At 55.0% G+C, this 14,998-nt stretch overlaps 1 protein-coding gene across 8 annotated transcripts in view; it reads right to left on the reverse strand.

The window, feature by feature from the left end:
• The window catches only part of DEF8 (differentially expressed in FDCP 8 homolog), a 28,093-nt gene that overhangs the window by 12,053 nt on the left and 1,042 nt on the right, over positions 1–14,998 (reverse strand). For 7 of the 8 annotated variants that reach the window (XR_004382221.1, XR_004382218.1, XR_004382219.1 and 4 more), the window contains exons 1-9: positions 13,039–13,474; positions 11,584–11,733; positions 10,638–10,779; positions 8,964–9,128; positions 8,245–8,372; positions 7,927–8,040; positions 7,102–7,182; positions 6,278–6,418; positions 6,007–6,116 (exon numbers count right to left, since the gene is read on the reverse strand). Coding sequence is in view for 1 of the 8 variants with exons in the window: in XM_032853723.1 (XP_032709614.1) it covers positions 4,871–4,973; positions 6,007–6,116; positions 6,278–6,418; positions 7,102–7,182; positions 7,927–8,040; positions 8,245–8,372; positions 8,964–9,128; positions 10,638–10,779; positions 11,584–11,733; positions 13,039–13,136; positions 14,152–14,285 (1,366 nt within the window). In the remaining 7 variants the exon portion in view is untranslated. Of the gene's footprint in view, positions 1–3,200; positions 4,974–6,006; positions 6,117–6,277; positions 6,419–7,101; positions 7,183–7,926; positions 8,041–8,244; positions 8,373–8,963; positions 9,129–10,637; positions 10,780–11,583; positions 11,734–13,038; positions 13,475–14,151; positions 14,286–14,998 lie in introns of those variants that run through there. The other variant, XM_032853723.1, reaches the window with a different exon arrangement.

A 14,998-nucleotide genomic window follows, 5' to 3' on the forward strand; every position in this document is an offset into this window, starting at 1 on the left:
TGCAGACTGGTATGGCCTTTATGGAGGGATGCTAGACATTCCTAGACCCCCACAGATACACTGCCAACCAGAGAAAATACGTGTGCACAGGTTACTCATTGCATGCTTGTTTGTAACTGCAGAAGTGAGGAGACAGCCTGAATATTCATCTGTAGCAGAGTGCTGAAACATCTCATGGCTGTTACACACTAGGGACTACAGGTTTAAGAGATGGTAGCACCAGTAACAGAGGAAGAACTGCCAGGAGTGGTTTCCAGGGTATGCTAATAATTGACAAAAGCAACCGGCAAGAGTAGTACCTGCCGTTTTTGTGAAAGAAAGAAGGGGGGAAAGGAAATAATATATGTATCTTACTCATTTTTGCAAAAAGAAACACAGGAAGGAGAAACCAGAGACTAAAGAGATTGGTTACCTGGTGGGGGAAGGAGTGGAAAGGGGCAAAGGAATGGGGGGTGTTGGAATGTGACAGGCCTTTCATAACGTTCCTTTAATATTTTCTTTTTAAGGGGCAACTGGGTGGCTCAGTTGGTTCAGCATCTGCCTTCAGCTTGGGTCATGGTCTCTGCGTCCTGGGATTGGGCACCATGTCGGGCTCCCTGCTCAGCCGGGAACCTGCTTCTGTCTCTCCCTTTGCCCCTTTCCCCGACGTGTTCCCTCTCTCTCTCTTAAATAAATAAATGGATAAAATATTTAAAAACAAAGGTTTTCTTTTTAAGTAATCTCTACATCCACTGTGGGACCCGAATTCACAACCCCAAGATCAAGAGTCACAGGCTATACCAACTGGGTCAGCTGGGCGCCCTGGCCTTTGGTGAAGTTCGGACTGTGGGAATCATGTTAATGTATCACACAAGTAAAGCAGGGAACTAAATCCAAATGGAGTATATGAACGGAGCCATATTTCACATGAACTCCATACCCACAGTGAAGAAGGGGAAACCCCAAAGTCCATTTTGAATACCCTGTGTTTTGACTATATGCCCTCAGGCTAAAGCCAAGCCAGAACTTGTTAAACAACTATTAAACTCTAGTTAGTAAGCTGTGTTTTCACAGAGGCATAGGTTGGCAATGCTGACCGTACTTTGTGTTCTAGGGTTGAGCAAATAAATACTTATGGGTAACGAAGCCAGGTTTCTGTCCAGAAGGGAATCACAAATATGAAAAAAGGGAAAGAATCGCGTGGTGTTGCTTTGCAATCAGAAGTATCCGTGTGAACTCATGGTTTTTAATATGTTTCTGAAGAACAAGATATTGACGTACAGAGTACAGTTTTCTAACTGTCTGCTGAAAGGACCTAGAAGCACTGAGCCCTGGAACACATCACACCCCACAGCCGCCATTCTCCACCAACCAGCCTTTGGGTTCTTGGAGAAATGTCTGGTTTCAGGACTAGGACCAGTTAAGTGCAAAGCAGCTAAGAACAGCTTACAATGCTGGAAGGTGCGGTGCCCACAGGGTGACAGGAACAGATCAGGACACAGGAGACGAGTCGATGAAAGCCAGCATCTCCAGGAGTGGGACAGACAGTGCACTGAGGACACAGCATCATTTTCAGGGAATTCCCACCCAAAGTGCAAAGCCCGGATCTTATCAGAAAAATCCACATTGAAGAATATCCTTCAAAATAATTAGTTTGTGGTGCACCTGGGAGCCTCAGTCAGTGAAGTGTCTGCCTTCGGCTCAGGTCATGACCCTGGGGTCCTGGGATTGAGCCCCACATCGGGCTCCCTGCTCAGTGGGGAGCCTGCTTCTCCCTCTGCCTGCTGCTCCCCCATTCGTGCCGCTCCCATCAAATAAATTCTTAGAAAAAAAAAATTTAGCTTGTGTCTTTTTAAAGTATCCGTGTCACACACCCTTCCAAAATAAAGACAGTGAAATATACCTACCAGCTGAATGGCAAAATCTGAATAAATTTTGTTGTAGTCTACGATATCATGTCAGTGTTAGTTTCTGGGGAGAACTGAGCTGTGGCTGTGTGATTCCCTTGTTTGGGAGGAGCAGACACAAGTATTTACAGGCCAAGGGGCATGATCTCTGCAACTGATGGTCAAATGGTTGAAAAAAAGAATATAGCAAATGGGAAATGTTAGTATTTAGGGAATCCAGGAGGTGAGTAAATGGGAATGTTTTTGCAATGTTTCTGTAAACCTAAGTTTGTCAAAATACAAATGGGAAAAACACTATGGCATCACCTGAGAGAGAGACAGTATACTTTATCTTTCCTGGAGTACCCCAGGTGTAGCTCTACACCTTTGTCATGGGGGCGTGTGCTTACACATGCCGGCACCAGGCCCACAGACGGCCGGCGCACACTGTTCATGTGGCTCTCCGCTTTCTGTAGGCATAGAGTTGCAGTCTGTCAGCCTATCTGAATTGTAGCTGGGTGTGGATGGTGTGCAAAGAGTCCTAAAGCAGAAGACTCCCTATGTTCTCTGGGTCATGGTCCCTTTGAGATCCTGGTCACAACTGTAGATCATTTCTCTGCAAACAATGTACACAGGAGCTCGAAGGCAATCTGGGAGGGAGGCAGTTATGGTCCTCCTGAAGACCAAGGGAATGGTCTTAAATTGCAGTGAGGGCCTTTTTGGCGTCTAGCTTGTGCAAGAGGCTGCCGGGGGCTGGTCCTGTGACTTGCACGGCCATCCAGTTTCTCAGTGACGGCCTTGGGTTAACAAGAGTCCACAATGAGGACTCTAGAAGACCGAGCATTATCTGGATGCCAGGCCCTGTGCTCAATGCTTCCAAAACCCTAAACACCCCACAAGGTATGTGTTCTCACCATTCACAGAAATGGAGCTGACAGGGAGCCACAAACTTGGCCCTCTGATTCCCATCAAGAACTTCTGCCCAGAACAGATCACATTTGACCCCACTGGATGGGGAAGACTGGGCTTTTCCAAAGCCTGCACTTGGGCTGCATGTCAACAAACTGTGCCTTGTCCCCAATTCACCACACGCACCAGAGTGTAGAGAACACGGATTTAATGAGACAGCAGCCGCGGCATTATCATGGCGGGACACCCCTGCTGCTCTCTGTGGAGGGCGGGCCATGCAGACTGGGTCTTGGGGGTCTTTGTACCGTGCTGTGGACTCCAAGACCCGCACACAACTTTGTTTAAAGACTTTGCCATTCCAACAGGGTAAGTGGAAACATTGGGAAGGAGGAAATGGGCTTGGTCAAAAGAAAAGGGAGCCAACTATTTGTCCAGCAGACACCAGTGTATTATTAATGCTTCCTATGGACACAGTGATTGTAACTGGAATAATGTGATGTTTGCTACACAGGAGATACAGGAACGGCCAATGTCCTTGTGACAGAAATGGAACACAGTGGTGAGAAATGTGCAGACTTGGGGGTGTAGGAAAAGGGCATTTGGCCCTTAAAACCCCCTTCAGCCCTGGAGAGGAAGGGGAAGCAGGACGGGGACCTGTCACTGGTCCAACCTCTCCAGTGTTTGCTTCTCACTGTCACCCCGAGGCAGATCAGAACACACCACTAGAGGACTGCCCAAGGCCACCATGGGAGGCTTTCTGATGGTGCAGAGAAGCAAGGAGGGGACACTGTCTTTATCCACCATTCTTGTCAGCCAGCAAGCTAAGCTGACCTTTGTGCCACCAGTCCAAGGTGACAGACATCCAAGGGACTACACTCCACCAGCACCACCCGCGCCCGTCACCTGTGCACATCAGCAGCCAAGCGCAATCCAGGCAAGAGGGCACAAAAGATGAGAGTCACACCATGGAACATTCTCTTCCCACAGACCTCCCCCCCTACGGCAGGGTCTCTGAAGCACAAAACAGCCCCGCAAATACTGAGCCGACTGGCTCCCGCGGTGCAGATCTGGGCATTCTCACCCTCTGTCCTGGGGTTCCATTTGCCAGCAGGGGTACAAGACCTTCTGCATCCAACCCTCAGTCTTCCTGCACATGCTCTGGGATCCCTGCCCAAAGCTCCCTTGAGCAAATACTCCCAGTGCCCGACCTCAGGCCCCCAAACAAAAGACCAGTGGCTAGTGGTGGTCTGTGAGCTGTCCGGAGCCCTCAGATGGCACAGGGAGCCCCTCCGGCAAAGATCTGACTGCAGCCAACCCTGTTGCCTAACCTAGACCTTCCCCCAGGGGCACAGTCCCTGCTCCCAGCTGGGAAGGAGGACAGCCTCTTCCACCACACCCCCAGCCTCCCAGCCTGGAGCACCACAATAAGGACAAAGGGAGGAGCGGGGGCTGGTCCACCCAGGGGGAAGAACCTCACGGCCCCCATCCCTCCATGTTGTACGGAAGTGGGAACCCCCTGGATGGGCCCTGTCGGAAGAGAACCCAGAGAGAGAGAACCTTGAGAGGCAGGAGCAGGGCTCTCGGGAGACAGTCGTGAACAACCCCAGTTAGGGCCACCTACAAGTCCCCACACAAGGGGTGAAGGGGATGGGGGCCTCCAGCTAGATCCAAACCATCCATTGCAGAGGAAACTCAGGCCACACCTGGGTGTCTGCAACCAGCATTCCCGGGGCTTGTCGGCTACTCCCCCAAAGCCATTTAGGGGTTCTCAGGGTGGCCAAAGCCCAGCGGCCTTGACCCCAAGGGCCTCCTCAAGGCTCTTTGCCACAGGGGGCGGTAAGAAGCCTCTCCCCACTTCCCTGTTCATGGACCCCACGCCTTCCCAGCAGCACACCCAGGAAAGAGCCCTACGAGGCTGCCCCCAGTCCCAGCAAGTGCCTGGGACAGGGATGATGGTCCTCAAAACCCTTTGGCCCAGCACTGGAGAGAGGTCTGGGGCTGGGCCCTAGGGGTCTCCAGAACACAAGAAACACCTTGACTTTGGCAATCACTGGCAGGTTGAATGCCAGAAAGGCCTGGGAGGGGCGCCTGCTGCTCTACGCATCCACTTCTGGACCAGGCTCCTGGAAGAGCGACTGCTTGCGCAAGGTGAGCCGAGCACATTTGGGGCACGTGGTGGAGTTGTCATAGTAGCAGTCCCTGGGGACAGGGAGGGTGGGGTCAGCCCCAGCAAGGGTCTGGGCTCTGCACGTGAAACTGCCTCGAAGCCTTCCCGGACTTCCTAAGTCAGGCCCTTCTCTCCCTCTTCTGTGGATGGGCACATGGAGGCAGTTTCTCCCAGAGGGCAGAAGCCAGGTCTGCACCCAGTGCCCCCAGGCCTGGGTCCAGGGCCTCAGGGTGGGCCCCTGCTGCAGGGTTCACACCTGCCAGCTGGCTACCATCCCACATCTGCTGGGAGCACTCCGTGCCTCAACTTCCCTGCCTGGTCTTTCCACCACTGCACAGAGCCTCACCTGGGGCACGGGGTGCGCACCAGCTCCTGGGGACTGCTGCTCCTGGAATACCCATTTTTCACTCCAGTCCCTTCTGGGACAGCAGCCCCAGGCTGCACCAGCGGTGCTCACTGGGGCGGACAGCAGGTGCCCGATGGAAATCCACGTGGACAGCAATGGGAGGCGCCCATCTGAGCCCAGTGTGAGGCACCGTGCGGGGTCCAGCAGGCCCACTCTACGTTAGTAACTGTACTGATCACTCTTCCAACCTATGTCATTATTTTTCCAAACATCCCCTAAGTCTTTTTGTCACAAATACTTAACGTTGTCTGAACCTAAGTAGTTAATAAAAACGTTAGGTATTTCTCTGGGCCTACGGATGTTTAAAAAAACCACCGAGACACTGGGGCTGCCCAGAACCAGAAAGTCGAGGGCCCCCTGGCCTCCGCTACAGTGTGCGTCTGCTGGAGCAGGGAAGCAGTCAGACAGCACCCGCACACCGGGGTCTGGGCCTCAGGACCCCTCCCTGGCCCCAGAGGGGCTTGTTCCCCCTTTGGAACTTCTAAGTTAATCCCACACATTAGGGTCTAACCCCACATCTAGGATCAAGGCAAGGGGCTCTGAAAATCATGCAGCAAAGACTGACCCCCAAATTTCACCCCTCCCCCCGCCCCTCCGTCCCTCCGCTGCCCACTGGGAACCCGCACACCTAGCCTAGGGGTGGGTCGGGCCACACGAACCTGTGGAAGACAGCAGAGCAGTCGGTGCACACGGACGTGTGGCTGTCGAAGGGGAAGAGGACGTCACCCTCTCTGCAGAGCTCACACACGAAGCCCTTGGCCTGACACCGCTGGGGGCAACAGTGCACGTGGAGGGCAGGTCAGTGCCGGCTGTGGAGGGCACCTGAGGCTGAGGACACACGGGGCCCAGCGGCTTGCCCGCCCTCCCTGCCCCAGAGACTGGGAGTAGAGGGAAAGATGCCCCCAGCCTGCAGGTCCCCGGTCTGCCCACCTCACAGTCCAGCTTGATATGCTTGGCAAAGAGCGTGTGTGTCTCCGTGAGGGAGCAGCTCAGGCGACCCGTGTGCGCGTCCAGCAGGTCCTGCACGGAGTACATCTCATCGTTCTCCACGAAATGCTGCCGGTCCTGGAGCTGTGGGTGCCACCCCAAACACTGGGTGAGGGCCCCTTCTGCGGCCAAACCCCCTCCCCCAACCAACCTGCCCATCCTCCAGGCCCCCGGGAGCTCACGGGAAGCAACAGGTAGTGTCGGGCTCTGGGCCTCATGGTGCCTCCCCGAGGCACCCCGCTTTCAGCACACTGGGTACCCCGCACCTCTGCCCAGCACGCCAAAGCTCCTCCTGGGCCTGACCCTGTTCACCATCTCCCTTTCCCGGCTTTATCTTGCTCACAGACCTCACCACCCCCTGACTCTTTATTTTTCTTCCCCACCTGAAGTGAGGACACGGATTCCTGCCTGTTTTGTTTCCTGCTCCCTAGGATCTAGAACAGTGAATACCCATGAATGCTTATTGAACCAATAGTAGGGGAGCCTTGAAGAGTGTGTTTGTGGTCAGTCCTGCCTGAACAGTACTGTGCCTGGTGCACTCTATGGAGACCCAGGCAAGGGCTAGAGGGTGACACCCGCTCCCCTCCATGACAGAATCCAGGAACACTTTTGTGGCTATAATGCCTGTTTGCTCTCTGAAGACCTGGGGTTCCTTGGGACAGAGCATGGGAGACACACGCAAGCTCAGAAAGAGACCTGGATCTCTGTGTCCCCTTCGCCTGCGCCCCCTGCACTTCCAGCTCCCACTCTGGGGCCAGGGGCCTGACCTGCAGGAGCAGACGGGCCTCCATCGCCTCCCTGCAGGTAATGAAGTAGGGCTTCATGAGCAGGATGTCCTGGCGCAGCTTCTGTGGGTGAGAGGGGAGGTCTGCCGTGGCAACCCTGGCAGGTCCGCACCGTGGCACACTGGGGGACGAGGGGGCAGGCACTCCAGGTCGGGAGGGGACAGATGGTGCCTTCACAGCCCCCAGGATGGTCCCAGATCTGAGAGCTCCAGCCAAGCTCGAGTTTGAACCACGGCTTCCAGGCCAGGGCTGCCCGAGCAGCGTTCACCCTCAAACACATCGTATGAAAGAGAAAAAGAATAATGTTATGTGCTGATTCTGTTGAAATCATCTTTTGGATATACAAAGTAATATAAAACATACTACTAAGTTAACTTTACCTGCTTTTTACTTTTTTTTAAGATTTTATTTATTTATTTATTTATTTATTTATTTATTTGTCAGAAAGAGAGAGAAGGAGCACACAAGCAGGGGGAGCAGCAGAGGGGGAAGCAGGCTTCCTGCTGAGCAGAGAGCCTGATGCAGGGCTCGATCCCAGGACCTGATCACAACCTAAGCTGAAGGCAGACGCTTCGCTGATGAAGCTCCCCAGGCACCCTGCTTTTTACTTTTGTAAAAAGTAAAAAGAAAATTTCCAAACTGCCTCTGGGCCTTGTATCATATGTGACTGGACACCGCTCTAGGGTCTTGAACCCTAAGGACAGCTGAGGGGCCCCCCCAAACCTTAGCAGGGGGCATCCCCCCTCTGCTCCCAGGACACATGGGGATAGCGTGGAGCACCCTCACCCCCGCCCCCTCCAGCCTTACCCGGATCTCCACCAGCTCCTCCACATAGTTGAACAGCAGAGGGTTGATCTCCCGGAGCCTGAGCACCGGCCGAGACACCATGAGAGCCAGGTACCGCATACTGCAGCGGGACACCTGGGGGGCGAGGGGAGGCACCCCCAGCATTGCACACGCCACCCCCCAGTACTATGTCTCCCCAACCTAAGCCAGGCCTAAGCACTGGCTCTCCCTTCTTGGGGCTCCAACTCCTCTCCTCCCAGCCCCAATCCCCCCACCCCCAGCCTCTACACCACCCTTGCCACCCTCCCCCGACACACACATCCCGCTCCCCTGCCTTGCCTTGCGTGGCTCGAAGTCCCAGTTGTGCACAACTCGTGCAGGGATGACCGCCAGGTCATTCCAGTGGCAATGGGTGCAGTAGTACTGGCCTGTATAGTCACACTGCCGGGCCTCGCTGGGCACGCCCCCTGTCAGAGTGACGGGTCATTACAAAGTCAGGGCTGCCCTCGGGGTCCCTGACAGCTTAGGAATCACACAATATGTGGAAAGCATATGGGGCAAGAGGCAGATGACCTGGGAGGCTCCGCCCTCCAGACCTGACACAGTGTCTTCTCAGCCACGAGACCTGAAGCAGATCAGGGCACACTGCTGCCCTCAGTTTTGTCGTCAATAAAATGGAACAATAATAGGACCCCCACTGCAGGACTGCTGAGAGGACCCCAGAAATTAACATGAATACATCTCTGACATGTGGCACACTAATGATACTGTGTGATTTTTCCCATCTACGTAGGCTTTCTGTGACAATGGGGCCACACAGAAGGTTGAGTGTAGGCCAACACTAGGGGTCCTCCCAGGTGACCTGGGCTGGAACCTCAGTCTGCTTGAGTGGGAGTGAAAAGATGCCAGTAGCAGCCCCTTGCCCCTTCCCATGGAAAGAGAGCAGGACACCAGCCCCAGGAGCCCAGCTGCCCCTCACTGTCTGATTTACCCAACTTTCTTACCCCTGCCTACGGTAGCCCCTGCCCCCGCACCCTGCTCCCTCCGGGGGCACTCACGCAAGGAGATGGGTGCCCGACACTCCGCGCAGCGGTAATCTTGGCTGTCCAGCCCTGTCTCCGGGCAGATGTTCAGCTCATACTCGGCTTGGTGGCTGACTTTGGAGCGCACGCAGGGCTTGGAGATGAGGTTCAAACACTTGCTGTGACATCGGTAATAACATCCTGGGGTGGGGGGGGCAACAGGGTGCCTTTCAGAAGTGGGGGTATCCAGCAGCCCAGACCGGCCTTCAGCTCTACCCCAATTCCCATCTCACTCTAAGAGCTTTGCAAGGCCCCCCTGTAGGTCCCAAAATGTCAGAGACCTTGTCAGTCCCCATCCTAAGCTTCGCCCAGCGGGTGTGAGGAGACCTTCCTCCCCATCTCCAGACTACTGTTCCCACCCGGATGCCTCAAGGGCAGCAAAATCACTCCGTCTGAGGGAAATTCTCACTCTTCCTTCACAAACCCGCCTCCCACACACGGTTTTCTCACCTCAAATGTGCTGACTCCATCTTCCCACCTGCTGAGACTAAAATTTGTAACGTCTTCTCAACTTCCCTTTTATGCCTCTTTCCAGCTCTCCAGCGAGTGCCGCACCCACACGCTTCTCACCCAAAACACTCCACCCTGATTAGAGAGCCAGCATCCTCCCCCAGCTCTCCACACTCCTTCCTTCAGGCCATGCTCAGCTCAGTGCCCAGAGTGGTCCTTTTAAAACCCGGGCATGGCGCCTGGGTGGCTCAGTTGGTTAAGTGGCTGCCTTCGCCTCAGGTCATGATCTCTGGGTCCTGGGATCAAGGCCCTCATCGGGCTCCCTGCTCAGGGGGGGAGCCTGCTTCCCTCCTCTCTCTCTGCCTGTCTCTCTGCCTCTCTGCCTACTTGTAATCTCTCTCTCACTCTCTCTGTCAAATAAATAAATAAAATCTTTAAAAATAAATAAATAAAATCTTTTTAAAAATAAATAAATAAAACCCGGGCATGTCTAGCACCGACCTGTGGCCCCCTGTGAGTTTAGAGAAAAGCCCTTGGTCCCCTCTGAGCCCGCCTTGACCAGCCTCCTCTCAGACCCAGTGCCCCAGCCACGCTTCTCTCTGCTCCACGCTGAAGACAATGGCCACACACCAGCCACGGGGCCTCGGCACACACCTCCCCCACAGGAACATTCTTCCCCAGATATACTCCTGGCTTACTCCCAGACTTCCAAATTTTGCTTAAACGTCACATGATGCTTTTTCATTCCACCCTAAAGTCACACCCATCACACTGCCTGACCCACACTGTTTCCTTTCCTTGTTTTTCGTCAGTGGACCATACTGTCTAACACACCACAAGCTCACTCAGAACAGCACCATCCACAGGAATTCTCTGCAAAAGCAGAAATGTCCAACACAGTGGCCACCAGCCTCACATGGCTACTGAGATTGCATAACTAAGGAACGAAGTAGTTATTTATTTTAACTGGTTTAAACTAAAATTGGAAGAGGCACCTGTGGCTTGTGGGCACCATACTCGAGAGCCAAATGTGGAGGAAAGCCTGGTAAAGAAAGGAGTTTGGGTCTGTTGTCCCTTGTTTCATCCCAGGTAGTCACTCCATCAGGCTCAGTAAACACTGAGTACACTGCACAGAAGTCACACGCACACACCCAGAGCTGCCGGGTCTGGGTGTTGACACACCTGTGCCGGGGCACCCACCTGTGCAGGTGTACCAGGTCTGAATGAGCCCCCAGATGATGGTATTGCACTTGTCACAGGTCTGCTTGACACTCTTGCCCTTCTCCTTGTAGAAACGGTGCTCCAGGAGGACTCGTATGTTGGGCTCATCCTCATTGGGGTCCTGGAGAGAGGCCCGGGAGGGGTCACAGGTGAGCCTGCTGCACCTCCTTTTCCTTGCCATGAATCCTTTTACTTATTTCTTCCAGGTACCATTTACAGCAGACATGGTGAGTTTCCCCCAATGTCACACCCCCTTTTCCCTTTAGCAATAGAACTCCCCAGTAAGCAGTCAGGCCTGGACCATCCGGACAACAGTCTGACTTTCCCTGCACCCAGATGCCATCCTGGGACGATGTGAGGGTCAAGGGTGTGTAAGCAGGAGTGATAACGCCTTCCCTCCCCTCCCACCCTTTTTTCCTGCTAAGTACAGACCTAGAGGTGACAAGGGGCCATCTTAGAATCTCCACGGGACTGGCAAAGAGTAAGAGCTGCCCTGTGGGCCCTAGGTCACCTACAGGGTCTCCACATGAGTAAAATTACGTCATTCCTTTAAGCCACTGTATTTTGGGGTGTGTTGTTACCAAAGCCTTCCTGTGCCTTAATGAATATTGTGCTTTCTAATTCCCAGGGACGGTGCCAGCAAGTTAAAGAGCACCCACGGTCAAGGTAAACCTGTGCGTTTGGGCCTCCAGGATGCATTACCTGTACTGCTGTCGCCTTCGCGAAACACTCGGGAAGTCCCCGCCCCACCCCCCAACTCTAGGCCCTGAGGCTCAGGGAGGGACTGACCCCATGCACTTGAGCCGGTTGGGTGGGCCTGTGCCCTGCACTGGCCAAGCCAGATTAGACTAACAGAGAAGAGCCTGCCTGTGGGGTGAAGGCCCCCCTCTGGCCTCCATGGGGGGCGGGGCAGGGCAGTGCCCACCTTCAGCTCCTGGAGCTTCAGCCGGAGGTGAATCAGCCTCACAACAGCGTCCTTCTGCTTCTCTGACTGCTCGGGCAGCTCCAGGATCGCCTGCTTGCACTCCTCGATGGCCTGCCGCAGCTGCTGAATGTCGGAGGCCAGGAACAGACCCTGCCCGGGGCGGGGGGGGGTGGCGGGGGGAGGCAGGTGACAGTGTCAGAGGCCCACCCTGCCTGCTCTCCACATGGAGGTCCAGCCCAGGGCAGACCCCCCCCCGCCCCCGTCACCGGCCTCCACGAAGAAACAGAAGCCCGGAGGGAGGGGCCGAGGACTTGCCCAAGGCCCCACAAAGTTAGCAGCACAGGTAGGAACCAGCCTGTGCCACCTGCCCACCAGCGGGACCTGGCCACTCATGGGCCTCTGAAAACCTAATTCAGGATGTTTTCCAAAACACAACTTCTTCTTTCTTTTAGAAACCCTATCCTTCTTCTGGCTGTGCTATTTTGCTTATGTCTACAGAACTTCCTCTTGGATGAAAGCCAAGGGAAGGACAATTTGCCTGTCATGAAGGACAGGAAGTGGCCTCCAGCTTAATCACCTAGCCCGGAGATGCCCCAGGTACCCACGCACCCCGAGCAGCGGCACCTCACAAGGACTCGGGGCCAGGGCCCAACAAAGGCCCTGGGCTCAGGACCCTGCTATTACAGGGAAGGAAGCCGGGCTCAAGTCGGAGCAGAGTAGCTGAGGCCGACCTCTCACAGGGCACAGGACAGAGCTGCCCTCGGGACCCCCACCTCTGCCTCCAGGAGACCAGGCAAAGAGCAGGAGATACCCCTACTCTGGAAACTCGGTGTGTGGCCCGTAGCGGGGGAGCAAAAATTTCTTCAGTGAAGGTACAAAACACAAATACAAAATAAGTAAAGGAGAACCGGGGGCTTCTGGGTGAACCTTTTTTTTTTTTTTTTTAATTTCAATTACTTAGGATATTTCTGTGTTTCTCTCAAATAAAAGTTGAAGATACTTTGCATAAAATTAAAAGATTTTCAAACTTTTTAAAAGAGATTATTAGAGCCCTTTAATTAAAAAAAGGAAAAGCTTCCATAAAACAAGAAATTGAACTGAGGAGAGTGGCCTGTGGTCCTTCCCTCACCCTGCTGCGTGGCCACAGCTTCCCCAGGACCCAGAGGGAGCCAACCCTCATGTCTGCCTCCCACTGACCTGGAATGTGGGGATAGGGACGGCCCCAAACCAGAAGAGCAACTTTGGGCCCCAAACCCCAGGTCAGCTGGTCTCTCTGGCTCCCCACCAGGTTTTGGAGATGGGAGGCAGGTGTCATTAGGTCTCAGATTCAAGGCCCAGGAGCCCCTGCAGGTGGACCAGTCCTGCTCCCCGAGGACGGGGTGACAAGGATATACCCAGCCGCTCCTGCCTTAGGGGCTCGCCCAGTCCCCCTCTAACCCCAGGCCCAAACCTTACCACAGGGCGGGAGAAGTGGTCCTCAGATAAGCCAAGATCCATCACTCGCTCAGTGCAGCAGAACTCTGGCTCTCCAGGGGGCAGCTCGGGCAGGGCCTCTGCAGTGGGTGTGGGTGTGGAGGGCAGCAGAGAGAGAAAGGAAGATCAACCTGCCTCTCCCCCAGGAGTAGGCTGGGGCCAGAGAAGCCCACAGGAGATGCTGAGGGCTGCCAGGCCTTACCCTGGTACCTGCTGTGTTTGCATTGGCAAAGGAACTCTAACCCTATACAGGTAAGAGAGAGCCATGCTAAAAGATGAGGTGGGGAAAAAATCTAAAAATAAAATTTAAAAAAGAAACCAAGAAGATGAGGTGGATACCCATGGTGCTGAGAGAGGTCCACAAAACAGTATTAGAGAAACATCCCAATTTCTTTGGTTGTTTTTTAAGATTTTATTTATTTGAGAGACAGAGAGCACAAGCAGGGAGAGAGGCAGAGGGAGTGGGAGAGGCATAAACAGACTCCCCACAGCAGGGGAGGGGGAGGGGGGGCTCGATCCTAGGACTCTGGGATCACCACCTGAGCCCAAGTCAGACACCCCATGGACTGAGCCACCCAGACGACACAGAAACATTCCAATTTCTAGGGCACACCTTACACATGCATATATGGATTCAAGACTGCTGGCGAATTTCACAACAGAATTTCTGAACCCCCTGTGGACTCCAGGAGATCTCTGTGTGTGCACACACACCCCCAAAACCCTGACTGCATCCGCAGCTCTCAGAGCCCCACCTCCTGACCCCCCGAGGAGCCGGGCCTCCGTCCAGGCCGCTCCATCCTCTCCCTGACCAAACTGCAGCTCTGAGTTCCTTCCCCAAGTATTCCCCGAGTGAGTGCCTGCTCTGTGCTGGGCCCTGGGACGCAGCCGTGACACGACAGTCACAGATCAGATCCCTGCCTTCGGGAGAGCGTGTCCTGATGGGGCCACAGAACAGGCAGAACGTAGCTTGTGCCGAGGAGGAAAGGGAAGTAGCCAGTAAGGGGCCCAGCTACCTGGGAAAGCCAGCATGCTCCACGGGAGGAACTAGGAAGAGAGGATGGGGGGACCACTCAGGCCTCCCCCAGCACCCACCTTGGGAAGTGGCTGCCGGGGCCTCCTTGCGGGCCCTCTGCTCATGCTGCCGCGGCCCAAGCTCTTTGTCGAAGGGGTTGAGGTGGGCCTGCCGGAACCGGGCCAGCTTCTCGTCATATTCCATAGCATCCCACCTGCGGGCGCGGGCGCGGGGGAGCAGAGATGAGCCTCGGGATGAGCTCCTAGACTCACGCACTCCCACCCCTCCCGGATTCCCAGGGTTCGAGAGGGCTGTCTGGCCTCCTTCCCTCCCCCGGAGGGCTCAGGTGGAACACCCCACACTGCGGCTGCCATCCCCCGCCCCTCCTCCAACCAGCTCAGCCCCCTCACCTGGGCCCCACTGGTAACTTCCCCTCAGAAACAGAGACGCACGGGGGGCGCGCAAGTGGAACAGAGCGAGAAGAGGGGCGTGACCACCCCAAGAGTACCCGCCAATCTGGAACCCAGGCCCCCTCCCTCCCAGGACTCCCCATCCAGCCCCAGTCCAGCCATGTCCTCACTGCTGAGAAGCCAAGGCGTGGCCACTCCCATGAGACAACACCTCCCAGGACTCCGGTCCTTACTTCCGGACCTGAGCACAGGTGTTCCTTTTCTGTCAGAGCACCCCAAAACCACAGCAGGGGAGCAGAACCATCAGAGACAACTGTCAAAGGTCACAGTGCTGGACACTAGGAGCCAATGCTGGGGGGCAGGCCTGCTCTCCCACCTTCACTGTGGCCTTGGGCACGGCCCATCTTCCTGGTGCCCAGGGAGCCCTACACCTCTGCCAGCGTGGGGAGAAGGCTCTGGAATGCTCATCAAGCATCATGTAGGCCAGCACCGCACCTCACTGGCCTGGATTCCCACT

The sequence above is a fragment of the Lontra canadensis genome, unplaced genomic scaffold (genome assembly GCF_010015895.1).
Source record: "Lontra canadensis isolate GAN:19392208 unplaced genomic scaffold, GSC_riverotter_1.0 scaffold8, whole genome shotgun sequence".
Taxonomy (NCBI): Eukaryota; Metazoa; Chordata; class Mammalia; order Carnivora; family Mustelidae; genus Lontra; species Lontra canadensis.